The sequence below is a fragment of the Protopterus annectens genome, chromosome 9.part0 (genome assembly GCF_019279795.1).
Source record: "Protopterus annectens isolate FY-2018-M chromosome 9.part0, PAN1.0, whole genome shotgun sequence".
In the NCBI taxonomy this organism is placed as follows: domain Eukaryota; kingdom Metazoa; phylum Chordata; order Ceratodontiformes; family Protopteridae; genus Protopterus; species Protopterus annectens.
This window is the reverse complement of record NC_056743.1, coordinates 492,598,102-492,624,610: the sequence shown is the minus strand read 5'-3', so window position 1 is coordinate 492,624,610 and position 26,509 is coordinate 492,598,102. Positions and strand designations below refer to the sequence as shown.

At 39.4% G+C, this 26,509-nt stretch overlaps 1 protein-coding gene across 1 annotated transcript in view; it reads left to right on the top strand.

Moving 5' to 3' along the window:
• Positions 1-26,509, top strand: part of TET3 (tet methylcytosine dioxygenase 3) — a 437,758-nt gene that overhangs the window by 353,816 nt on the left and 57,433 nt on the right. Inside the window, exons 7-9 of the mRNA XM_044082118.1 lie at positions 11,248-11,456; positions 15,146-15,296; positions 15,392-15,481. Of these exons, the coding sequence (XP_043938053.1) occupies positions 11,248-11,456; positions 15,146-15,296; positions 15,392-15,481 (450 nt within the window). The remainder of the gene's footprint in view (positions 1-11,247; positions 11,457-15,145; positions 15,297-15,391; positions 15,482-26,509) is intronic.

Below are 26,509 nucleotides of genomic sequence, written 5' to 3'. Positions count from 1 at the left end.
GCAGTAAGTTCACAGGAGACTGTTACACTTTCTGTGACATTTGTAAAATTCCCTTGTTTTGCTATGAAGATGAATGCATACGTTCATAGGTAAGTACTAGGTTACCTACCCTTATGGGCCATTTTAAGCTTAACCAATTGCCCTTTTTGTGCTAGAAATTAATCTATCCCATTTGGTTAGAGTTTATGCTTACCCATCCCATGGCTGACAATTATATATTAACTGGATCATACCACAGATCATTTGAGTGGAACCAATGCATGGGTTACAGTATTTAGTGGGTGCCTCTATCCATTAGTAGTACAGGGAGCAGTCCTGGGGTAAATGGTCTCTTTGCCATCCATAGATCCAAGTTGCAGTTGAATATGTGCAAGGATGAACTATGCTTTATATGGATGGGAAGTCTGTTCCAGATCAGTGGTATCCTCTGCATGATGTATGTGTCCATCCAAACCCTTCTGTTGATGTTGAAGAAAAGGTTTAGATCCCTAGCCCTAGATTAAGTTTTTTGATGCCATTTGACTTGTTGATGTGCAGTAAATCCATCAGTCTTGGATCGGAAGATGTCTTGTTTGCCAGACACAAGTCACCTCTTTGCAGTTTGTAGGATACTGAGTATAATGACAGGGTTTTGCTCCACTCCATGTAGGACATGTTGCTTTGGCCTTGTATCCTTTTAGTAAGGTATCTCTGTGGGCATTCCAGTTGTTGCATGTCTCTGGACAGATACATGCCAAAGTGGTATTATATTCAATGATTGGTCTAATGATGGCTGAGTAAAGGGGGATAATAACATCCTTAGAAGTAGACACAATCCCCTTGTTTACAAGCTGTTCAGTATAAAGGGACTTTCTTACAACAAAGGACACATTAGTCAAAAATAAGGTCACTGTTCATATAAGCTCCCAAATTCTTAACAAGTAGATTACCTCTCAAGGACGTATGTAGCAGATCCCTGGGATAGAGGACTTCCCAAAAGATACAATAATGGATTTTTTGACATTTTGTTTCAGTCAGTGATTTTGGTACCAGTTATTTATTTGGGACAAACCTTCCTTCAGGATGGCTAATTCATTTGCAAATTAAATGACTTCTCCTATCTTGCAGTCATCTGCAAACATAGTCAGCCAGAGTACTTTGATATTGGCTTTTCCTTCAGAAAAGTAAGATGACAAACAGAGGTTCCAGTACAGAACCCTGGGGGGTTCCACTGGTGACTGGTCTGTTTGTGGAGGTAGCTTCCCCTACTTTAATCTCCTGCATCCTATCTGTAAGCCAGTTGGCAATTCAGTGGGTGTTATAGGGGTTTATTCCCATTTCTCTTTAGCTTTTCTACTATGGCTGAGTGGGGAATTGTGTTCAAAGCACTGACCAGGTTGAGGTTTGCAGTGTGTACTGCTTGGCCTTCATCCATTGCTTTAGTGACCCAAACTGAGACAGGTCCAGTGTTTGGAGGTTCCATATGTCCAAATTTATTAGTTCTATGATAAGTCTTTCTATTGCTTTGCTTATGAGGCTGGTCAGATTTATGGGTCTGTAATTGCCTAGATCTGTGGAAGGTCCTCCTTTTTGCAGGGGAGTGACTGTAGCTGTTCTGCGTTTGCTTGGTACAAAACCTGTATGGAGGCTGAGATTGAGCAGTGTTGTTAGGGGTGTAGCTAAATCATGTTTCATGCTGTTTAAGATGCATCCAGGGATATTGTCAGGACACATGGATGCAGTAGTTTTAGCTTGCGATGCCACTTTTAGGTCTCGGTCTTGTGTGATATCTAGAGGTGAGATGGTTTCAGGTGTATCTTGAGGGACAGAAGGAGGGGATGGAGGGGAAAAGTTACAGCTAAATTTATCGGTCAGTAGTTTCACTGTATCTTTAGCCTCATACATAATCAGCTCTGTGTACTGCTACATTGTGCTTTTGAGATTATGAGCATGGCGAAAAAATGCCTTGTGATTGTTTTTGGCTTGGGTAGGTATTTTATCCTCAGACTTGCTCAAACAATTGACAGTAATATACTAACGGAGTGGGCATTTAAATAATGGGATGTTGATTACTGGGTGCAGAGCAGTATGACCATGCTGGGAAATCAAGCTGGTGCACAGGTTTTGGAATACCAGCGGGTATTAGGATAGTATAACAGGAGTAAAAAAGGTAAATCACCACAGTACAAAATGTGCCATGCTTAGGAACTTCACTGGTTCCTCTGCTGAATCTTGAGCAATGTCAAAAAATAGGATTGTAAGAAGATAACAATTAAATCAAATGATGCAAAGGTACAGTGTTTTAAAAAACTAGAGTAACAAAATAAAAAGACTCCAAAATCGAAGGAAACATTGGGCTGACTTTTTCGGTTGAGCTCAACGAGAATAAAGTCAGATCAGAATTTCCTTTGGTACTGGTATTCTTTTGTTTTGTTTTGGCACAACTGTAAGAAGGAAAGGACAAATAAGCATTTGGGGCAAACACATACATTTTTTTGTCTTCTCAGAGCACACATACTTGGATGTAACAAACAGAAGTAGTTTACTTTGCTGCGGAGCACAAAATTCTCCCAATTTCTAAGTGACTCTCATCTGTTGAACTGGTTGGGCATAAATTTCTTTGGATGTTCACTAGAACATTCTGAACATCCTACCTGGATTTCCTAGCTTTTCTTCTATCAGACTATTCATACCATCTTGGACTAAGCGGTGTATTGCAGAACTTCTATTTTTTTTTCTTTTTGATGTTTCTGCTAAGCTAAACAACATCAGTGCTTTATACATTTAGCCAGTTTTCTTACATCTTTCATTAGCACTGATGTATCAAACATTTGTTACTCTATAGCACATTTAACCACCATATTTGTAGTAACTGATGTTTTGGCCAGTTCCTATGACAAGCAAGACATGTTGATGTCATATTCTGTGAATCATTTAAAAGATATTCCATGGGAGAATACCACATATGTTTTTGGATTTTTTAATTAGTTTTTTGAGAGGTTTATTGCAGCAGATCCAATGAATTTCAAGATCCATGATTATAACCTTTGATCTGATGTTAATCTTCTTTCCATTCATCAACCATGTCGGCCCAATACCAAGCTTACGTACACCAAAAAAACTCTCGAGCTAAGCTGCTACCCACAATGCTGTTCTCCCTGTTACCTCAGATCTCATTTGCCGCATAGCCATTTAGCCGTGCTTCACCGAGCTCTCAAGTTAAGTGGTATTTTTTTGACATTTTGATACATATCTCTTACATAGTCACTTTCTAAAACTATCTCCTTTCTGCTTTACTCGTTCAGAGTTATTTGTAACTTTCTCATACCTAGCTCTACCCATTGGGTAATTCTTCTTACCATCGCTGGTACAACCTCTCCGTACCCTTGTGGTATCTCTTGATACCATTGTTGGTATCTTCTTTTCTCTATCTTTCCTGACTCTAGTTTAGTAAACTTGTTGCTAGTGTATTTGTGGACATGTATGGGAAAAAAGGATCTTCAGGGTTTAAGCATTGCACCTCTTGCTATGGTAAACGTCCTAATAACGATTCTCATGACGACTGCGTTTATTGCCTGGGGGTTCCTCATCTCTCTCTGTTCAATCCCCCTGTCAAATTTGTCAAAGTTTCAGTCAGCGGATGCTGAATGAATGTTAAAACAAATTGATTTTGAAAGGCCTTCTTGCTTCTCCTTTCTCAGAGGCCCTTTCTGTGTCGGAGGTCTCAACCACTCCAATGAAGGACAAGAAACATCCCCACTCTGATCCCTCTTCACCCGCTGGTGATAGAGGTAAGACGCCTAAACATAAGGTCCACAAAACTTCCTCGGAGCATAGACTTTCTACTTCAGCTCCGACTACTGCTGTTCTGAGCTCTGCTCCAAATACTATTATGACTCAAGCCGTCTTGGATACTGCCAGATTTTTGATGTCGGCACCACCTTCTGCACCAACTCCTCCAGCTACAGCACTGACCTTGCCTTCATCTACATCAAAAGTGGTGCCGACCTCTGCCACTACTTTGGAACCGATGACTTCAACTCTGACTGCCCCATCGGCACCGAGCCCTTTTACTGCACCATTGATTCCTTTGCTTCTTGTCTTCAAATTAGAGACTATGGTGCCATTAGCTCAGACATCACAGACCCAATACTCTCCCTCTTTGGATCCGTTCCTGTGTCAAATGTATAGCCCATTTTTGGATCGACCCGACTCCCCTTCAGGAGTATCCACAAGATCCACCAGGAGTCTATCCGAACTTGATGTGGTGCTCCTGTTGGATCAGCTGTTAACAGCCAGAAGGATACCAAATGTTCCAAAGACTCATCCCCCTCTGGGACTTGCTTCGGGAAGCACTCCTCCAACATCAGATCTTCATCCTGCTCCCTCTGAGCTACAGCTACCATGAGCCACCTCCCTGGGGAACCTGGAGGTGAAGCCTCAGGAAACCCCAGTTCGGGGTACCCACCCTTTCGAATCTTCCTCAGATATTCCCACTGAGGAACCTCCTTGGAAGAAGGTGTGCAAGAGGAAGCATATGGACCCTCCTGAAGAGTCGTTGACAGAAGACATGGACTACGATGATAGGGAGGGGTCCCCATGGTCAACCCCAGATGATGTCTCCTTTGAAGACATCCTGGAAGTATTAAAACATAGGGGTGGCTGGAAGCACTCCAACCCCTCCTTGGAGGAATCCGTGTTCCTGCAGGGTTTTCTCTCCTGGCCTTCTACCTCTTGGGTGAACACACCTGCTGATGAGTTAATCAAGCTCATCATGCAGTATGTTTGGCAGAACCCTGACTCTATTGAGGCCATTCCCTGGAGACGTGATAAGATTCTTTCTCCCCTGGAAGAGCATCCACACTGGTCCAAAAGTTTGTCAGTTGACGATATGGTGGTGGCAGCGACCACTAAAAATGATCTAGTGGAAGAAATTTCTACTGTCCACCCACCCAACAGGGAGTCTTGGGCTGTGGACAGCTTGGGGAAGTGAGTCTTTGCTTCAGCGACCTTTGCTGTCAGGTCCCTGAACTACTTGGCACACTTCATGAGGCTCCAAAGAGATCTGATTACCAAACTTTCTGAATCCCTCGCGGGTCAAGTTTCTGTTGAGGCATGAGACAAGGTTGCCTCTCAACTTGCCACCCTTCAATCTATTTCCAATTCATCCATGAGGCTGCTCTCCCACACAACCAAAGGGGTGGCCAGAGCTGTGGGTGCAGGCATAGTATTGAGGCATCATGCTTGGTTGCGCATCTGTGACCTCCCAGACTCCTTCAAGTCTTCCCCTATTGAACCATCTTCCTTATTTGGTTCTAAAGTGAAGGACATGCTAGCCAGGTGCGAGCAAGATGGAAAGACTCTGTTTACCATTGGCCTACATTATTCCATGCCTCAACGTTCCTTTTCCAGGAACCAGAGTAGTGGGAAAATCTTGCATAAGAAATCTCAGGGTCCTTTCCATAATGCACGTGGCAAGGATTCCCCCAGAGTCAGAGGGGGTTACAGTGGTGGAAGACACCCCTTTAGGGGCAGAGGGGGTCCCCGAAAACAAGACTCCAGAGATTCCTTTTCTGGGCGGTCTTATCAATGCTCCTGAAGCTCTGCCTGATTGCTTTCCTCTGGAAGCAGTCGGGGCTCGTTTTTCTCTGCACCAATCTGCCTGGCGCTCTATTACAAATGATCGATGGGTGCAGAGAATAATCTCCAGAGGCTACTACATCCCTCTAACGTCTTGTCCAAAACTTACAAAAGACCTTTCCAATGTTCCACCCAATTAAAGGGAAGAATCGGCTTCAGAGATAACAAAGCTGTGTCAAAAAAGAGTCATCCAACCAGTCCCTCCAGACCAATGTGGATCCGGGTTTTACTCAAGATTCTTTTTAGTGCCAAAAAGGACCGGGGACTGGAGACCCATCCTGGATCTCAGCCACTTAAACAAATCATTTGTGCAAACCAAGTTCCACATGGTCACTATTCAATCCATTCTCCCTTTTTTAAGGGAGGATGTTTAGATGTGCTCGATAGACCTCCGGGATGTGTATTACCACATCAAAATGGACAAATGCTCCAGGAGTCTCCTCTGCTTCCAGCTAGAAGCCAATCATTACCAATTGCAAGCCCTGCCATTCGGTCTCTCGATGGCCCCCAGAGTGTTCACGAAATATCTAGCAGTGGTGACATCTCATCTGAGACTTCAAGGATTCCAGGTGTTTCCATATTTGGATGATTGGCTCCTCTCCACCCCCACCAAGCGTCTTCTGACTATGGCCCTCTGATGCACCCTTTCACTAGCAGAGTCGCTGGGAATTACTGTACACTGGGAGAAATCCAACCTAGAACCTACCCAACAGTTGGAATTTATAGGGGCAGTTTTCAATTCTCGATCCTGTCTGGTATCTCTCCCAGCTTACAGGCTTCAGAGGTTAAGATTGCAAGTGCATGTGATACTCTGTCAAAAGAAGGTGTCAGCAAGGGAAGTTCTCCAGGCTCTGGGGTCCATGGCTGCAGCCATTCCAATAGTTCCTCTGGCAAGGTCACACATGAGACTTTTACAATGGCTCCTATTGTTCCAGTGGTTTTCAAATCTTCACCCCCTAAATTCGCAGGTGCTCATAACCAACTCTTACAAGCAAGATCTCATTTGGTGGATGAGGCCAGATACAGTACTTTGGTTTTGCCCCTTTCAGTCCCTTCAACCCAATGCCACTGTGACCACGGATGCTTCCCTGATAGGGTGGGGGGCCATTTTCAGGGAAAAACAGTCCAGGGCACATGGTCAAGCTTAGAGGCCAACCTGCATATCAGTGTTCTGGAGTTAAGAGCAGTGCTGTTAGCATTGCAGGCATTACATCCACTTCTTCCCCCTGGAACAATTGCAATTCAGTCAGACAATATGTCAGTAGTCTGGTACATCAATGAACAAGGAGGAACCAAATCCTACCTCCTGTGTCGAGAGGCCATGAGAATTTTGCACTGGGCAATAGCTTCCAACCACTTTCTAATAGCAACACACATCCCAGGGAGTTCCAACGTGATTGCGGACAGGTTGAGCAGATGCGTTCTCCTTCCACATGAGTGCTCTTAATCCCAAAGTGATGGCAGAAATTTTCAGCTGATGGGGCCAGCTCTGCTGTGATCTCTTCGTCTCCCCTATGAACAACAAATGCAGCAGCTACTTTGTCCTCCTTCCCCGAGAGGGGGACTTCCTGAGATATGCTCTGACTCACGACTGGCCCATGGGTCTCCTCTGTGCCTGTCCTCCAATTCCCTAGATACCTCTATTCTTAAAGAAAGATGCAAGGTGATCCTCATTGCCCCATTCTGGCCTCACCAAGTGTGGTTCCCCTTCCTCCGGCCTCATCTGTTACAGCCTCCATGGATCCTGGACACTTGCCCAGACTTGATTTCTCACCCCCAAGGGTTGACTCACCCAAATCTGTCCAGTCTCAAGCTGACAGCTTGGTTTCTCCACTTCCGTTAGTCACGAGGCAGGAAGCCATTTTCTCACCTGTTCACGATATTATTCTGGCCTCCCATAAACCATCCACCAGAAAACTTTATAGAGATAAATGGAAAAGGTTTTCTCTATGGTCTAAAGAACAGATGCTAGATCCCTTCTCAGCTCCGGTCTCTGTCATCCTTCAATACATATCTGAGTTCTTTGAAAACAGAGCATCAGCCTCTACCATACGAGTCCATTTAGCAGCAATTTTCAAGCACTCCACTTATGTCCATTTGCTTATGCAAAACCTTTCTCAAAGGAGTGTTACACAGCAAACCTCCAATTAGGTGTCTCTTAGAGACGTGGAATCTGCCCCTAGTACTGAAATCACTGTCTCAACCCTCCTTTAAGCCTGATGGAAAATGTGATATCAAATTTCTCTCATGGAAATCTCTCCTTTTGGTAGCTGTCACTTCAGCTAAACAGATCACAAAATTACAGGCTTTATGCATCAAGAGACAATACCTAATATTTCATAAAGACGGAGTATCTCTACGTACTAATCTATCTTTTCTCCCCAAAGTGGTTTCTGATTTTTCTGTGAATCAATCCATCGAGCTCCCAGTGTTTTTCCCGAACTATTCCAATAAAGGAGAATACTGCCTACACTCCTTGGATGTGCATAGGCAACTACATTTTTACCTAGACAGGACTAAATCTATCCGCAAGACAGACCAACTTTTCATTTCCTTCTCTGGTTCAAGAATGGAATATGCCTGTTTCAAAAGTCACTTTATCAAAATGGCTCAGAGATTGTATTTCTTTTTCATATTCATGTGCAAACGAGCCTAGACCTCATAATATCAAAGCACATTCAACTAGAGCTATAGCAACCTTTGTAGCCTTTCACTCCAGAGCCTCTGTGGACAACATTTGCACAGCAGCCATTTGGGCTAAACCACACACTTTCATCAAACATTACAAGTTGGAAATGGTCTCCAGGGGAAGAACGGCCTTTGACTCAATGGAACTCAGGAATGTTCTTCCATAAGGGCCACCCAGGTTTCTCAGATAGCTTGGAATTCTGTCCCATCAGTGATGAATGGAAAAAAGATTAACAACATCAGATAAAGAAGTTATGTCTTACCATAATGTTCCATCTGTGTTGTTGATCTTCTTCCATTCATCACATCCCACCCTCCGTCCCCCACCAAAGGCTCGTGGTGGATCTCATGGATCCTTGTGGTGTGTCAGGGTTCGTGCGCAGAAATGGCCTCTGCTTTATTTCTATATGTCTTATGCAAACTCGATCTGAGGTAACAGGGAGAAGGGCATTATGGGTAGCAGGTTAGCTGGAGAGTTTTTTTTGGTGTACGTGAGCTTGGTATTAGGCCGACATGGTTCCAAGGGGCTTGGAACCGACCCCATCAGTGATGAATGGAAGAAGATCAACAACACAGATGGAACATTATTGTAAGACATAACTTCTTTTAGTAGTGTACACACGCAACAGGCAGCAAAAAGCTTGTAATGTTAACATGTCTTCTGAAATATATACCTATGGGGATATTTTGCAGGTGTATAACATTAAGCCGTCTGAGAGGTAGACAATCTCTAGTTCAGTAGCCACATTCAGAATGATAAAAGAATCAGAAACATTGTGTGGCTATGTTCAGTAACTGTCTGCTTAATGTAATGTTTCACTCAGAGAACTTTGTGTGGAGGAATGGTTTAATAACTGCCACATCATTGTACCAGAGTAAGCATATCTCCCCTTGAAAAAAAGTAACTTTGTCTTTTTTGCCTAGTTTCCATGACTGCCTACTTATGGGCATGCAGTGTCACTGGTAGAGATGCAGTGAACCCTTAACAAGTCTGTTTTGAGCAGTGATCATTATACTATTGTGTCTTTACCAGTTCCTCCAGTCCTTCTTCCTATTCCAGCCCTTTCTGTACCATCACCCATCAACCATTTTCCACCACTGTTGAGAGCTCTATGACTTTAGTACTCATCCTGTCATAAAGTCTCCTCATCTTCTTTCAGATATGCTGCTCAGCATTCCAGCCAAAATTACAGTCTTCTGCCCCTGCCTTACTGTTTTCTTTTGAACTTTGTACCTCCATGTTCATTATTAGTATTTATGTGGACCATCACCCAGATCATATCTTTCATTGTACATGCTGTAGGCAAGCACTTTGCTTTAATACTTAGTTTGCACTGTGCCTCTGATTATTTCTATTGCTTTTTTATCCCAGTATTACTATTTTTGAATCTCATAACACACTGGTAATTCTGGGAATTTTTACAAGACTGTACTTCTTCCCTTTCCTGGAAGCACTGCACTTTGGAACATAAGTCACTGGATGGAATGTAAACTATTTAAAACCATTTCTTGCTTTTCTTCTCACCCATATGCAGTACAGGTATAGAGCTTTTTTGACAGACTGATCAGAGAGAACATTTAAGTTAGCAGTGTTTAAAGACAACACTGGCATTATTTATTAAGAAAGTTAACTGGAATTAAGAGAAATTAAGAACTGATTTTATACATGGGCTACATAGTCTGAAATTCAGCTTTGCACATTATTTGGAGTCTGTTTAATTCAGGAAAAAATCTAAAGTTGTGCTTCATTTCCATGTACTTTTCTGTGTTGCAGAGCTTTGAAAGTACTTTTGCATTCGTGTACTGTGCCTACACATTTTGAAAAGAATTGGTGAGATGATTGTTCAGCTGTGTCATGCATGCCTCCAGATGTCATGCTTTCTGTGGAAAAGCAAACTACAGCACTACTCAGTGATTGGTCACCTCTTGGCTTGCTTTGTCAAGCATTTGTATCTATAGTAACCATGACATTTGTAGGCGGGTGTGATGTCAGCTCCATGTTTAGTATGTGGCGAGTGATTCATACACAGGTTTCAGCAGCAACGTTTATTCGTAGGCAGCAAATGCTTTCTATATTTGTTTAATCTGCATTTTTTTAGTTTTTCTCAGGTTTCTTAAATGAGCTGGCTGTCTAATGGCTCAGATAACAAAAGATAACTACTGATGACACTTCTTTACATTTCTTTCATGACTGTTGCCTGCTGACTACACGGTACTTGTTTGAGTAATAATAATTTTTGATAAGGTGTGTTCTGACAGTAACCTGCACAGTAGTAACTCGAAGTTTACACATTTTTATAGTTGGAAAATAAAATGGCAGTTGAACTTTCAAGATACCTATTTCATTTCAGGAAAGAAAGCATAATGAAAAATGTAAATAAATAAAGCAATATACCTTGTCATGGAGTATGTAATTCATATTATTTCATTACTGTTTTTTCATATACGTTTAACTTTTTTCCAGCTGCCTACTTTAGCAGATGTATATGTTCATCAGCAGATTTAAAAATATGTGTTCTTCACAGTCAGGATTTGGCTAGAACTTAAAATTATCTATTGGAATATGTTTTATTTTGTAAATGGCTGGGTGGACTGGTCAGTTGACCTTCTTCAGCCATGACTTGTACTCAAGTGAGCAACAGCAAAATGCAGTAAGTACATACAAATAATTAGTTTGACTTAGTAGCAGTAAAATGCAGTAAGATACACAAGATTTAGATGTTTACTATGAAGCATGTTTTTGTGAACTTGTTCTTATGCGACATTTGTACATAGGAAGCAGAACAGGCCAAACAAAGTGAAAAATGTTTGAAGGAGCAGATGGACATTTTGGCCTTTTATTAGTATTGAAGGAAAACATTGCAAGGATATAGCTGGTTGTGAATATGGTACTTTTTCCTCACAGTGGTGATGTTCTAAGAGATCCATTTTTCTTTTCAGGTTATACGAAGAGCAAGTGAAGAAGAAAAGCTGCTGTGCTTGGTTCGTCACCGAGCTGGTCATCACTGCGAGAATGCGGTCATCATCATTCTAATCATGGCTTGGGAGGGGATCCCACGTGCCTTCGGAGACCACCTGTATAAAGAAATAACTGAAACCATCACCAAGTATGGGAACCCCACTAGTCGTAGATGTGGACTGAATGATGAGTACGTTCCCCTCTTTCTGGGTTACTGTTAGGCTCCATTTGATGGGGGCATGGGAAGCAGATTTTGCTGAGTGCATACTACAAGCAAACCTTATTGAATTGTTTTAATTAGAGGCATCTAATGTAAGCTGTCTGATAGATAACTGTTTTTCTTTTTTTTAATAAAAATAGATTCCTAGATTAAAGGTTTGTGCAATAATTAACTTATCAGTCATTGTCTGCGTATGCTTCTGTGGCCATCAAGAACATTATATGTTACTGCTTGTGATTTCTGAAATTTTGAAATCCACCCTGAGTTAAAAGAACACAGCTGAGTCCTACATAGCTGTGATGTACAGTAAAGTTGGAAATGTAGTACTGGATTTCTATCAGGTCTTTTATTCTTGTCACCAGCAGTTATTTTCATACAGTTATTGAATTCTTACTTGATAACATTATAACTATAAAAAAACAATGTTTGAAATGCATTGTCTGGCTTCTGTTTTATTAGATTGTCATCAGCAGAGAAATCCAATCTGTTTGAGTGGTATTATGTTTAAGCTGCAGTTTATAGACCAGATATGGTTTAGCTACTGTTGAGGTCCATCTCAAGGTTTGTTTACAGACCTGCCTAGGTTTAACCACTGCTGTGGTCCACCTCAAGGCATATTTTAACTTGCTGACAGCATCACAAAGTTAGGGTACTCTTGAACTTGAGAATTATTGAAATATACCGTTACTAGGGTTACCATCCCTCAGTCTTTGTGAGGGACAGTCCCTCTTTGGGCAGTTGTGTCCTGCGAAAAAAAACTAAAAAATGGCAAATGTCCTAAGATTTGATGGCAAAACATATTTCGTAACTTTTATTTAATTGTTGCATAAAACATTTATTTTGTATATGAAACACCTAAATATTAAAAGAAATATCATAAACAACTCAAATGCTACAATAAGAAGCTTTTATTTTGACAAAAAAGTGAAGTTCTGTCCTCTGCACTGGTCGTGGGTATAATTTGTCATGCAAAATCTCATGTTTGTACAAAAAATGTCCCACTTTGAGTATGTGAAAAGGTGGTAACTCTAACCGTTACAGTAACGTCAAGTTACAGAGGTGACTGTCTGAGATTTTGAGACAAGCCTACGTGCACATCAGGGGGGATGTATTTTTTATCCTGCACCCTGCTTTCTATTTTTACCAGTTAAACTGCACCTCTGTTTATGGAGATTAATACATCTGAACCTTTTCACCCCTAAAGATGCTGCTATGTGATCTCAAAGTATGTTCAGTGTATTAGGTCCTGAGTAACTGCAGGATTTCCTGTCTGTGAGGTGCAACTTCTAACAGTTTTCTCACTTGTTGAATATGATTACTGTGTAAACCCTTGTTTACCCAAATGACATCACATACAATTTCTCCCATATCAAGAAGCTCATCTGTCAGGTCATATCTTGTAGGAAAAGAGTTTGTTAACATCAGCCATTAGATATGTGTGTGTGTGTGAAGCAACAGCTGCTGTTTTCTTAGTTTATTTTGTTCCACTTCTGTGGATCAACAAGATCTCTTACAGGTCCAATTACATTTTAAAATTCAGAAATTGTGGTGATCAGGTGTGGAATGCAACATAACTAGCAGCTTACATTCAAGGTCAGATTTACAGCACGGATATGTTGGTGTGTTTGGCAGTGATTTGCACTTGATTAAGTTATCAGAGCTGGTGTAAGACAATGGCGGACATATAAGAAACAAAAACCCCTTCTCCAACACCACCATCATAGACATCCTTTTTTCAACATAATAAGACTTCCTTGCATACTTTTTTGAATACAGTAGAAGTTAATTTTTGTTTTGCTGTTGAGTCTGTGTTTTTATTAGTGATAAAGCAAAGATACGGATTTCAGTGCTAAGGACTAACCAAGACCCTGAATGCCTTGTTGAAATACACAACGCTTAGCACAGGATGTAGCCCAGATATGATTTAAACTGTCAAAAAATCACTTTGTTGTTTCCAGAAAATTATTTTGTTTTCTTGCCATTACCTGTGATTCGGAACATTGCTTTTCTTTATGTTTTTTCTACTTTGCCTCTTCCATAACTCCCATCCTACAGATAGGGTTGCCATCTTTTGTTGTGGCTGAAACTGGGGCAAGGCCATACCCCTTACACCTCCCCTACCCCACCCATCTCCTACCCTGTCCCTGCCCAATTTCTGCCCATTTTCTGATATCATAGTCACACCGGGGGGGGGGGGGTGTCCTCTTTTCCTGGTTTGTGATGCTTTTTTTTACAGAAAAGCATCATAAATCTGCCAATTTACTATGCTTTTCTGTAACAGCAACAGAAAAAAGCATAGTAAATCTTCTGAAACTGGAGTTTGAACAGTGTTCCAGACTACTGGACAATTGGTTTGATTTCCACATAGCCCAGAAAGATAGGTAGCAACACCTCCCACAGACATGGAAATACAAAGGCCCTTTAAAAGTAGTAACTTCCAGACAAAAACGTGGATGTCTAATTAGCATAAAATGTGAATGCCAAATAGCATATAATCCTTCCTACTTCCATTAGGAATGTGGGATTCTATTCAGAAACATGTTTAAAAACAAGTGATAAAACTGATGGAAATATAAAAGCAAATTATCAAAGAGATGGTGTGAAATGTATAGATTATAATGAACTGTATTGCAGAATTCTACCACATAAAGTAATTTATTTTTGCTTCTGAAAAGAGGTGATGTAAAATGTGCATCCTCTTTAAACTGTTGGTGAAATTAGTTTGTTGGTCATGTAGTATGGCTTATTGTGTACTAGAGACCTTCAAAAACCTTGTGTGATGGGGGTATTATAAAATTTTGTGAAAGGATAACTCAAGCCTGAAAATAGAGACATACCCCCTCAGAATATGTACATCATATGCAGGTGTAAATCAGGCCTGAAGATAGACAAGTTCCTTCAAAACAGGTGCATTTGAGAAGTACTTTGCTCTATCATGGTTTTTACTATCCCCATCTGACACTCGTAAGAATCATCAGGGTCTGAGTTAAAAGCACTTGATATTCATTCTGCAGGAAGCCAAGAATCTTGACTGTGATATATTCCCCCATCTACCTGCCATTTCCAATTTCAGCAGTTTGCCTGTGAAGCCTGAGACAGCTAGTCTGAAATACAAAATGTGTATGTGAGATGCTATGCAGAGACATGACTGAAACCTGCATGCATCTTAGTAGTGGGGATCCATTTGAACAAATTTTGATATGTAGCCACTAGAAAACATGAGTAGAAACTGGTGTGTGGTGTTAAGTACAAATTAAGAAGACAACTATATCTGAGAGAGTGGTAGGCATATGAATCAAGCCATCAGAAAAAGTAGTTAGGATAGTTCTCACAAGTAAGTTATAAAATATATTTGAGACAGGTCAAGTACCATGTATCTCAAGTGGATACAGTATTTTAAGTAATTGGTTGTGGACAAAAGACATAACCCATCATATCAGTTGGATAAAACTGAGGATAAAGAGCAGATCTAATGTAGCAATCATCTTTTGTGCATGCAGAGTATCACAACTGCCTTACCTGCTAACCTTCCAGCAATCCTACTACCCCTCCATGGCTGTGTACATCCAATAAATCCTAAAATCATATATAAAACTACTTCTGTACTTACATGGATGTGAAACCCATTAGTGTAACCTGTGTTTTTTTTTCTTTTTCAGCCGTACATGTGCATGCCAAGGCAAAGATCCTGATACCTGTGGTGCCTCTTTTTCCTTTGGTTGCTCATGGAGCATGTATTTTAATGGCTGCAAATATGCCCGAAGCAAAACACCTCGCAAGTTCCGACTGCAGGGATATCACCCAGATGAGGTCAGGACAGATTTAAGTGTAAGGAGGAAGCATCTTTATTTAATGACTTGAACTACTGCCAACATATGACTTTTTTTCTTTTTTTATTTCTATAGGAAGACTTACTTAAAGATAAGTTACAGGCCCTTGCTACAAAAGTTGCTCCACTTTATAAGCAGCTTGCACCACAGGCTTACCAAAATCAGGTAAGTAAAGGCTACAGTACTATCCGTTGCTTTAATTGCTACTGATGACAATTAATACACTACAGTAATGCCTGCAGAACTATAATCCACATTGAAAATGAACTACTACACTCAGCAAATAATAGTAATGAATTCTGCCTGCATGGAATAAAGACAGAATAAAAATAGCAAGCTGATTGGAGTTGACTACAGTTTTATTGGCATTTCTTGCAACAGGGAACACAGGTCTGAGATGGATCTTTGCTATTCAGGAAAAGGGACATATAAGATGACTTTAACTTCTTAAGGACAGTTATTTTGTGCTAGGCTGTTCTTCTTTACTTCCTTGTATGTGAGGTTTCATGGCTGTACAGAGGAATATGCAAAACAAACAGAAGAATTAGTGAGGAGTAAGAACCTGCTAATTTTGATGTATTTGTGGCAGGATGCAATAAAGAAACAAAAATAAGTCCTAGTATGCTGCTGTAGCTTTATGCTACAGCAACATACTAGGACTTATTTTTGTTTCTTTGTTGCATCCTGCCAAGTTGGGCTGGCAACTCGGCACCGTAAAAATCCACTGCTAATCATTAGCGAACCGGAGTTCAGCTGTGGCGACCCCTAACCGGGAAAAGCTGAAAGACATTACTTTAAATGCTGCTGTAGCTTATGCTAATTGTGACACATTCTGTCTAGTGAATGTAAACTACTTTTATCTTGTTTAGTGGGCTAGCAAGATTTTGGATGCATTAAATGGAATTTGCACATTCTTTCTACAGGGATGCCTATGCCAGTACTTAAATAAGCTTTATGTACATTATAATAAAATACATCACTAAAACTAATAAGAGAGAGTGACCACACTTTATTTGCTGCTGCTTGGCTACTTTCAAACTTGGATCTTGACTTTTCGGTTTGCAGTCAGTTTACAATGCTAAAAAGGATCTTTATTTTTAGTTCAATGGAATAATCCAATCACTGCATAGTTTCCCAAAGCAATCAAGTATTTTAGAAGATATCTTGCATATTATGAGAATTCTCCATAGGGATAATTATAGTAGATTTCCGTGGCATATCAGAACAACCAGAGCACTTTTTTCTTACCTGCGTATGCTACTCAGGGGGGATACCAAATGGGAAACAATTTGAAAGGGGATTGGGGGCAGCTTGTAATTTATATCACCCTTGGAAGCAAGTAATATTTCCAACACTTTCAGATTGTGCTCTCTCCCCTTAAACACTAACAGAGCATGTGCAAGTGGAATGAACTAGGGCACAAGGAGAGTCTCACCACCACCCTGATGGCTGCCTGAATTATGTCCGTGGTGTGGCTGAGGTAGAGTAATGGATCAGGTGTTCAGCAGGTACAAAGAGCACAAAATGCAACAAAAATAAAAAGTTACTAGTGATGTTAAGCACGGTAACGTAGCATCAGTATAGGCATGGAAGAATTGCTGTTAGTTTTACAACAAATAAATGCTGATTAATCTATAAGGTGTCCATCTCAAACTCCGAGCTACAGTGTAGTAACAGTGCTGCTCTGATACTGTTATTTTATGTCAGTAGTTACTTGTATAATTTTTGTAAGTTACTATAGTCATTTTAAAGTAGTATATATGACCTGTGAAAATTTAGGTTTTGAACACTTTACTGGTTTGAATAAAAAATACAGTTGTGTAGGAACTTACCAAAACAGTAGATATTTGCATGGGTCACTGTACCAGAACTTGTGTTGCAACTTCTCAATAGACTTCCAAAGCTTAGCACCATTTAACTCTCTCTCTAGGCCATTAACACATTCCTATGTGTAAAGTGGGAATCTGCCAAGGTCCCTGGAGTAGGGAATCCATGATTGGAATCTCAGCCTGCTCCTGACTGAGAGCAGGACCTTTTACCATATGTCACAGTATATATTTGATGTTTTACTTTTTTTTTTTTTTTTTTTGGAGTTATAGAAAAGTTCTTGGTTAGGGCTGGTTAGCAAACATTTATGCTGCCTACAAAGCATTAACACTGTCTGAATTGTGGAAGGAGTGGAGAAGTATCAATTATTTAATAAGCAAGTAGAAATGGACAAGGCTCTATGTGTGTTAGCTGACAGGTAAAGCTGCTTTGTGACCATTTTGGATTTTTCTCACCTTGTTTCAATTGTGTATTTGAACCCAGTGTCTCTTGAGCTGAGGATTGTCCTTCAGGCATCTCATTTGTTCATACTTGTGTGCACTACCAGATCATATTAGGAAGGTCCTCCGTTTAGAGTGATAAAACTTTGAGTACTTTCCTGTTCATCACTTTCTGCCAACTAGGTGCACACTGTATGTACAACATTATCCAACTAGGTGTACATTGTATTACCCAACTAGGTGCACACTGTATCTACAACATTAATCAACTAGGTGCACACTGTATTACCCAGCTAGGTGCACACTGTATCTACAACATTACCCAGCTAGGTGCACACTGTATTACCCAGCTAGGTGCACACTGTATCTACAACATTACCCAGCTAGGTGCACACTGTATTTACAACATTACTCAGCTAGGTTCACACTGTATTTACAACATTACTCAGCTAGGTTCACACTGTATTACCCAGCTAGGTGCACACTGTATCTACAACATTACCCAACTAGGTGCACACTGTATCTACAACATTACCCAGCTAGGTGCACACTGTATTACCCAACTAGGTGCACACTGTATCTACAACATTACCCAACTAGGTGCACACTGTATTACCCAACTAGGTGCACACTGTATCTACAACATTACCCAACTAGGTGCACACTGTATCTACAACATTACCCAGCTAGGTGCACACTGTATTTACAACATTACCCCATTTCCAGACTACTTTTAAATCTGTGTCTTCTGGGATGAGAATTCTGATCATTGAGAAGTCTGTAAACCACTTCTGAAAACTTAGCTTGGGATGAGTGCAACTCTTTTGCTCCAGGTGAGAGAGGAAGATGAGGATCATTAATTCTTAGCCTTGCTAGAGAACACTGATTGCTGGAGAGACTGCAGACTGTTTCATAGGGGCCAGATTACAGCTAGTGCTGCTGCTTTACTCCTGCTCACAGAAGGAGGAGGCGACATAGATTTCTAGCCACCTCTGATTGATTGGTGTATATGCAGCTTCTCCATTTGGTGTGGTTACTGTTGTGGTGGGAACATCTTCAGTTTAAATTCTGAACCATTGTTCAGTTTATCAAGCTGTTATGTTGACATGCTGAATGCATTATCCAATATATCTATCAGGACAAGACTGTGACAAGCTTCCATACCTGCTCCACATTTGGAAGGAGACTACTGATGAATAGATGGCCTTTGATAGGTTCTCAGGAACCAGCTCTGGGTTAGTGCTAGTGTCTTGTTGCTAGTGCGAGAAGGAAATAAGGTCAGGAAATCCTGGCTGTGTACAGCCACAGTGAGTCCAGTGGTAGTAATAGCTGGTCAGTTGATAAAACGTTACTGTGTCTCATTACTGACAAACCTTGCATAAGCCTTCTGTTTGAACTTCTGGTGAATCCAGTAATACTGCTTCTGCCATCATGGACTCATGGCTTGCTCTGCTTCTTTTGTTGCCAGTCGGCATGTTGTAGGAGTGTAGTGTAGCAACTGCCATAAGTTTACTGATGACTGCTTTCTTCTAGAACACTGTGCTTGCTTACTATGAGGAATATAGATGCTTGCTTACTTTGGAGACTATACATTGATAACACTTGGTATCAGTAAACGGCAGCATAACACCCTGGTTAAAAAAATAATCTCTGCTAAACCAACCAGGACCACTCTGTAGCAAATGTCAGCTACCTAATGACTCGCACATACCCACACCTACTCACATACATTACGTCTGTTCGGAATCACTAGAACCACAGACATTCTCCCCTGAGTTCCCATATGCCTGCATAGAGTCACACGGTCCTTAATTCCATAGATAGGAACACTGACAATGCATCACTTGACTGGAAAATGTAAGCTCTTTCTCTGGTATTATGACTAGGGACACTACATGGACAATCAGGATCCTTCACCTTCCTAAATATGAGTATGACCTTGTGATGGTGTGTGTAGACGTGAATGAATATGACCTTGTGATTGTCTGTGAAAGTGTGTGTGACTTTAGATACTCCACTCTGGAGCAGATGTAAAGAAACACTGTTGATCTTTCCTTCTGTGTCTCCAAGGAGTGATACTCAGTGGTACTATAGCAGTATTGTACTGCTGCCACGAATGAGGCCTAAGGTCAAACGTAAGACAGTTATCTTTAGCAACTGCCTGCTTATTCTAGGGAGATCAGACATGTGTCTGCCTCAGACAAGTTGGCTAATAGACCCTCTTGTTTTGCCAGAGATGGACTCCAGCTCTCATTAAATGGCTTTTGCTTACTGGTTAAAATGTTTGTTGCCCAAGTAGTGTCTGTTTAGGTAAGGCTCAGCTCATTGCCCTACACAGGTAACTCACAATAAAACTGTCTTACCATATCATTGCCTGCATTGTTTTCCCCCCTTGGCACACTGATTATTTAAGTCAGCTCTCCATCAGACTGAATACACTTATTATGGGTGACTTTAACTACCCCCACTATAAACAGGCACGTTCATGCTACTAGCAGTACATATAATCAGTGAGTCTTTGATTTTATTAATGATAATTTCCTTGCTTAAATCATTCACCTTCCTGCCAAGGGTCATAATCTTCTTGATAATGTCTTTACCAGTGTCTCCCCTTCCTGTACAAGCCCTAATGTCACTATTCTCTTAATAAAATCCAACCACCATCTCCCTTAGAGTGCCGTTTGAAACACCTTAAAAATCCTTAGTGTTTTCTAATTACTGCAAAACAAACCTACTGCTATTTATACACCTTTTCAAACAGCTATGTTGCAGTACTCCAAGTAAACAACTACCTCTTATATAGAGATGCATGGAAGAGTGGGTTCTCATCTGCCACAAGAATAAACGGTAAATTCAGAAACATGTCATTCCTTTTGTGCTGTACCAGTATGTACTTCACAGAGCTGATTTACTCTGGAAGGCTTTTCCCTGATGGAGTTGGTAATTTGGTTGTCTATGCCTGGCATCATTTCTGCAGAGCAGATGAATACATTGTCACATTGTCAAGGATTATAAACTTAAAAGAAGTACATCATACAAGTACCTGATAAATAAAGTTGAGTATTAATCTAGAAATAATGCTTTCCAGCCATCTTTTACTGCAATTTATTTTTATGATTGTTAAGTTCCCCCAAAATACAATCACTTCAGTCAGTTGTTGTTGTTGTGTCTTTCGGCTTTTCCCAGCTAGGGGTCGTCACAGCGGAACTCCGGTCTGCTAATGATTGACAGTAGATTTTTACGTGCCGAGTTGCCAGGTCTGACGCACAACCTTCAACGAAGGTGCGCTCATTCACGCATGTCTACACGCAGAAGACGCTGTAGCTGAGAATCGAACCGGACAGCGTCTTACTGTGAGGTGACAACGCTACCGCAGCACCACCACCGCAGTATAATCACTTCAGTCAGTGTACAGGTTAATTGCAATGTTCTACTAAGCATTACAAACTGCCTCATCTTTTTGGTGGGTTATGGAGATTAAATACAGAAACAATAACTTAGTATACCAGTTTTGTTTCCTTTCTCATACTATTCAGTTAAATTTCCAGTATTCAACACCGTTTTAAATTTCTGTCAATTTTTTGAAGCCTTTACTTCTTCAGTGATGTATTCCACTTGATTCCCCAACTTGGACCCATTGAAAAGATGAAGTTGTAGTGACCTCTGCTGGCAAAACATAACTTTACAACAGTCTGAAAATCTAGCCCATGTAGCTGACTGTATTTTTTGTACAGTAATTTGTAGGGCAACATCACAATTTTTGAGACAGATTGGAACAGATAATTGCTCTCTAGTCTACAAACACATGGAAAAAAAAAACAAACAGAAATACAGTAGCAGAAAAAGAAGCTTACTGATATGTCAACATACCTCTCATGCTCTTGATGGAAGGATTCTGGATTAAGACAACATTAATGGTGGAAAAAGGCTCCAAACCTGGGGCAACTTTTAAATATTGCTCTTAATAGATTTAGAAAGTTGATAGAATAGCAGGTTTTGCATTAGCATTTATTGTTTGAAGGACAAGAAGTCTGAAACACAAATGTCTCTCATTATTTAGAGACTTCAATCCTTGAGGATTTGCCAGAAAACCACACATGTTATGAGGAACAGACCAACATTTGTATGTTATGCAAAAGTCTGGACAGCTGAGAGATACATATATCAGGTCTTTTCAGCTGTACAGATAGCTTTTCTTAAAACTATCTGTTACTTAGTTTTCTGTCTTTCATTGAAAGCATTACATGGCGCAGTCCACTACATTCTCTAGTGCATTGGTCTACTAATTATCCATTTTTATGTGACAAACTATTTCATTAAATTTTTGCTGAATCTATTTTTAATGAAGAAACTGACTAGCAATCCCTTGAAAACATGTAATAATAATTAAATGCATAACTAGTGATGCTTATTATGAAAAATGAGTAAATACTTATTGTTCCAAATGTATATTTACCCACTTCAATTACACAAATACCCCAAAATTGAAAAAAGCGCTTTACTGTATGTTACTCTTTTTCTGGAGTACTAATGTTGCTTTTAGTTTTCTTTGTGGCTAAAGACCCACACTATTCACATGAGAGTACTGACCCCCCCACCCCCCCTCCATGGGTTTGCTTATAGCAAGCTGGTCATCATATAAATATCATACTCTGTATTTTTAATTTTAAGCTTTTTATATTATATTTTATCTCATATACAGAAAACATCAGGGACCATTGCTTCTTTATAAATTGTAGCACATATAAATTTGTTACCATTAACTGCAGGTCTAGGAATTGCTGTTATACCTATTTTGGGGTTTCAAAGTGACACAACAGGTATCCAGATTAGTTTATGGGTTATAGATTAATATATTACCTTACTCTTCCATTAAAAGCAAAGCTGATTTAAAGCCCATAAGGACTTAATAAGAAGAATCAATCCACTGAATGTATATGTCTCTATCTAAATCTGGGATGGACACAGACTTTGTAGACTTTTACATACATATTTGGCCAGAATTCTCTGTGCAAACATCTTTAATGAAGCTTGAGAAGAATTTTTCCTCTTAGTGCATCAGTCCAGTATGGGCAACCCCCCCCCAAATAAAAACATGTTTATACCACTTATTTTGCCATTTTTACTATATGGTCAGCTGAGGTAGTGGAACAGTGAGGTTGGGCTAATAGGCTGTGGAAACTTGTCATTGGTAACACTGGAAAGACCCTTCCAGACGACATATGCTGGTATTTAACAAGATACTCATAGCCCCACTTACTGGTCTTCATTTCTGATACATAGCTAAGGTATGCTGGATCTTGGTATATCTAACAAAGAACATAAATCAGAGAGAAGCACTGGAAGCGTTCATGTTGTCCTGTAATTTGTGCATTTTATTTTCCTGTGCAAAGCACAGTCCCTTCTGCATGGATTAACACTACTACATGTCATGTGTTAAATGTGAGCTGTTTGGAAGCCAGTCATTGTTTGGTTGTAAAAGTCATATTGTGTCAGAGGTACACCACATAGCACACTCAACTTTGGTTAGAAGGCTATGGGTTCTATTTCCACAACAGGTACACCGATTGGTGACACTACAGTGCAGCATAAGAGGGGTATGTTGTCCTTGGAGTGAGATGTGAAACCAAGGACCCATCTACTTGAGTTAGTGATAGCTCAGATGAATGTAAAATGTACCTATCAAAAAGAGAAAGGGCCATTTATTTATATACAAAAAATACTTATTTACAACATAATTACATATTTACAAATGTACAAATATATATAGATATAGCAATCTGTTTACACATATTCTTAATTTCCTTTGCAATCATACAAAATTTTCATCCTTATTAGACCCCCACTCCTTTTTCCATAACCACCAACTGATTTTACTTAATATTGTTAAAATCCATTCACCATTAAACATAATTGCATTTGTTCTTTCATTCCATATAACCTATGTGATATAAAATAACTTTTTATGTATTCTTTTAATATATGATTTCTGCTGCTTCTTTTCTGTTCATAATATCATCTACAATTTCTTTATCATTAATAATTCTTGACAACCCTTCCCCTTTTTATACTATATATATATACTATGCTCCATAGTATTTTCCATTTTAGTTTCAAATCCCTTTTGTATTATTTTCATAAAGATCTTATAATCATTATTAAATACTATCAGTCTCCAGTTGTGTCTTCTGCCTTTTTGTCCCATATGAATTTACGTATTAAACTACATAATTCTTTATATATACAACCTTCATTTAAACATTCATTCAAAATCTTTAATAAATATCTTTTTTGCAAATCTATATTTACTTGTCCTAATACTTTATCTTGCTAATTTTAAGAAATCTCCATTTCCAACTCTTTACTCTCTTTTTCTGTTAATGTTTTTTCCTTTCCATGTTTTTTCACTTCCTTATTTTTTCTTTAAACATTTCTTGTACATATTGTACTACACTATATTCATAATCTTTTCCTGAGTCTTTCTCCTGTTACATTTTTTATTTCTCTCATTACACTACCATATTCCTGTATTAATCTTCTTAAGTATCCCAATTCTTATATTGTTTCTTGATTTCTTTCATGTTATTCTTTCTTTTTCTTTGCCAAAGTTCTTTCCTTCATTACATTCTAAATCTTCCAATGCATCATCATATATTCTTTTATATTTTTCTTTCTCTGCTTTTCTTAACATCATATTGCCAGTATAAAAAAAACATTTTTTATATTTTTCCTTAAATATCACCTAACAATAAGACCAATTTTTATGAAATGTTCTCGTAGTAATATCTTTCCTTCTTCATTCCATGCTTTCTCATTTATTCTTTTTATTTCCTTTGGCTATTTTTATATATTCCTTGTTTTCCTTTATATCTAGCAATATTGCAAGATGATTAGAAACTCCTGTTTCATCTACCTCTCCTTCTTATGTAACTAAACCTTCTGATACTATAAAATAATCGATTTCAGTTCTATGCATACCCATTTTGTAAGTCCATGAATTTTTGTCCCAAAGTTTTAACTTACCACATTTTATAACTTCTAACATTTTTCTTATATAATTTCCTTTCTTTCTATGTGTGCCTCTTAAATCACAATTAAAGTCTCCTGTTATTATAATATTCATATTTATCACTACATAGTTTAAAATATGATGAAATAAGCTTTCCCTTTCTGTACAATTTGTATATAAAGTTATAATTCTATATACATGTTCTTTCCATTTTAAGTTTACAATGGTTAATCTTCCCATTTTTGCTATAGTTATAGCTAATATCTTTATTGTATTTCTATAGAATATGGCTATTCCAGAACATGTCTCAATTCCCAAATTCCAGATTGTTTTTCCTCCCCATAGTTTCTCTGTAGTTTTTCTTCATTTGTTAAAAATGTTGTGTTTTTTAATATAATTATATCTAGTTGTCCTTGGCTCGGGAGACCAAATTTATCTCATATTTGCTTTGATAAACATTATTTCTTTTCTGAGTTGTTAGTTTGTTTAGTTTGATGAAAACACATTTTGTCCTGCCAGATGCTATATCTCCTAATTTTTGCCATGATTTTCTTCCTCCGGTTATAGAACCTTTTGATGTTGTGTGATTCCATGAGGGTGGCCAATTTTTTTGTGTTAGTTCTGTACTTATTCCTGGTGAGTGCAGCAGCCTCTGTACCACTTTTAACATGTTTATAAAGAATTCCTGTGAACAGTTCTATATAGATAGCAGTGTTCTCAGCATTTAGTGGGGCTAGGAATGTTTCCAGCTCATCACTTAATAGTAGGAAGTTAACCTTAGAGTAGTTCCTGAATATTGCAGGGTAAGCTGGGGTTCCAGGTTTTATTTTTACTTCAAAGGAGACCATTTTCTGGTCTGATCTCACCAGGGAGGACATTACTGTAGGTATTGGGCAGTGCTCTTCCATATTAGTGAGGACCAGATTAAGTATGTTTGTGACCCTGGTCTGCATATTGACAGTTTGGTTGAGGGAGCTTGTGTTTACAAATTCCAGGAATCTTTGTGCCTGTATGTTTGGTGTTGTGTAGAATTCCCAAAAGTTGCCCATCAATATGGTATTGGGTTGCATTGGTGAGTGTTACCATTAAGCTTAAATACATGCTGTGGTTTTCCTGGGTCACAGATGCGGACCTTTAGCATGCAAGGATGTGGTATGGGATTTTGTTTGTGGTGATTTGATTGTGGAGAATGTCAAGTGCATCACCCTGTTTGACAAGCCTTAACCAGGTATATTTATTTTTAATGTAAATTAAGTCACCTCCACCTTTAGTGCCTGCCTGTGTTGTAGCTGGTGTAAGTGTGTGGAAGTCATTATAGTTTTGCACTGCTGGTGTGCTCTTCATGGCTTTAAACTATGTTTTAGTGACTGCACAGATGTCAGCATTCTCCGGGGTGAGGAGAGCTTGTAGAGAGAGGAGTTTCTTGTTTAGACTCCCAGCATTGAGCAGTAACAACTGTAGATTTTCTTAGTTTTTATTTGCTATGTTGAAAGTAATTTTAGTTTGGCATTGCCTACAAAATGCACTATGGGGAGAACAGTGTTTTAGCTAATATTTGAAGCCTAGAGGGGAGATGTGCAGACCCCTATCCTTGCAAAGCAGCATGGTCTGTTGACCATCTCCTTCCATGCCAACAAATATTGCATCCCCTTAGAATCATACCAGGAACTAATCCAATTATTAAAGTGAGATGAATGTGTGCTGTTTCTTGGGGCCCCTAAATATGCAAAGATCAGTCACACTGGCAGCATTTTCAGTACAGGTCTAATAGTTGTCACAGGAATGGTCATACTTTTGTGTGATCTTTTACGAAGTAAAGGCTTTCTCCTCTCCACAGCAGTTTGTTGGACCAAGTAGGCCCACAGTAAATGGGGAGCTTCACTAATTGAAGGCTCATCATATGAGAATGTAATAGAT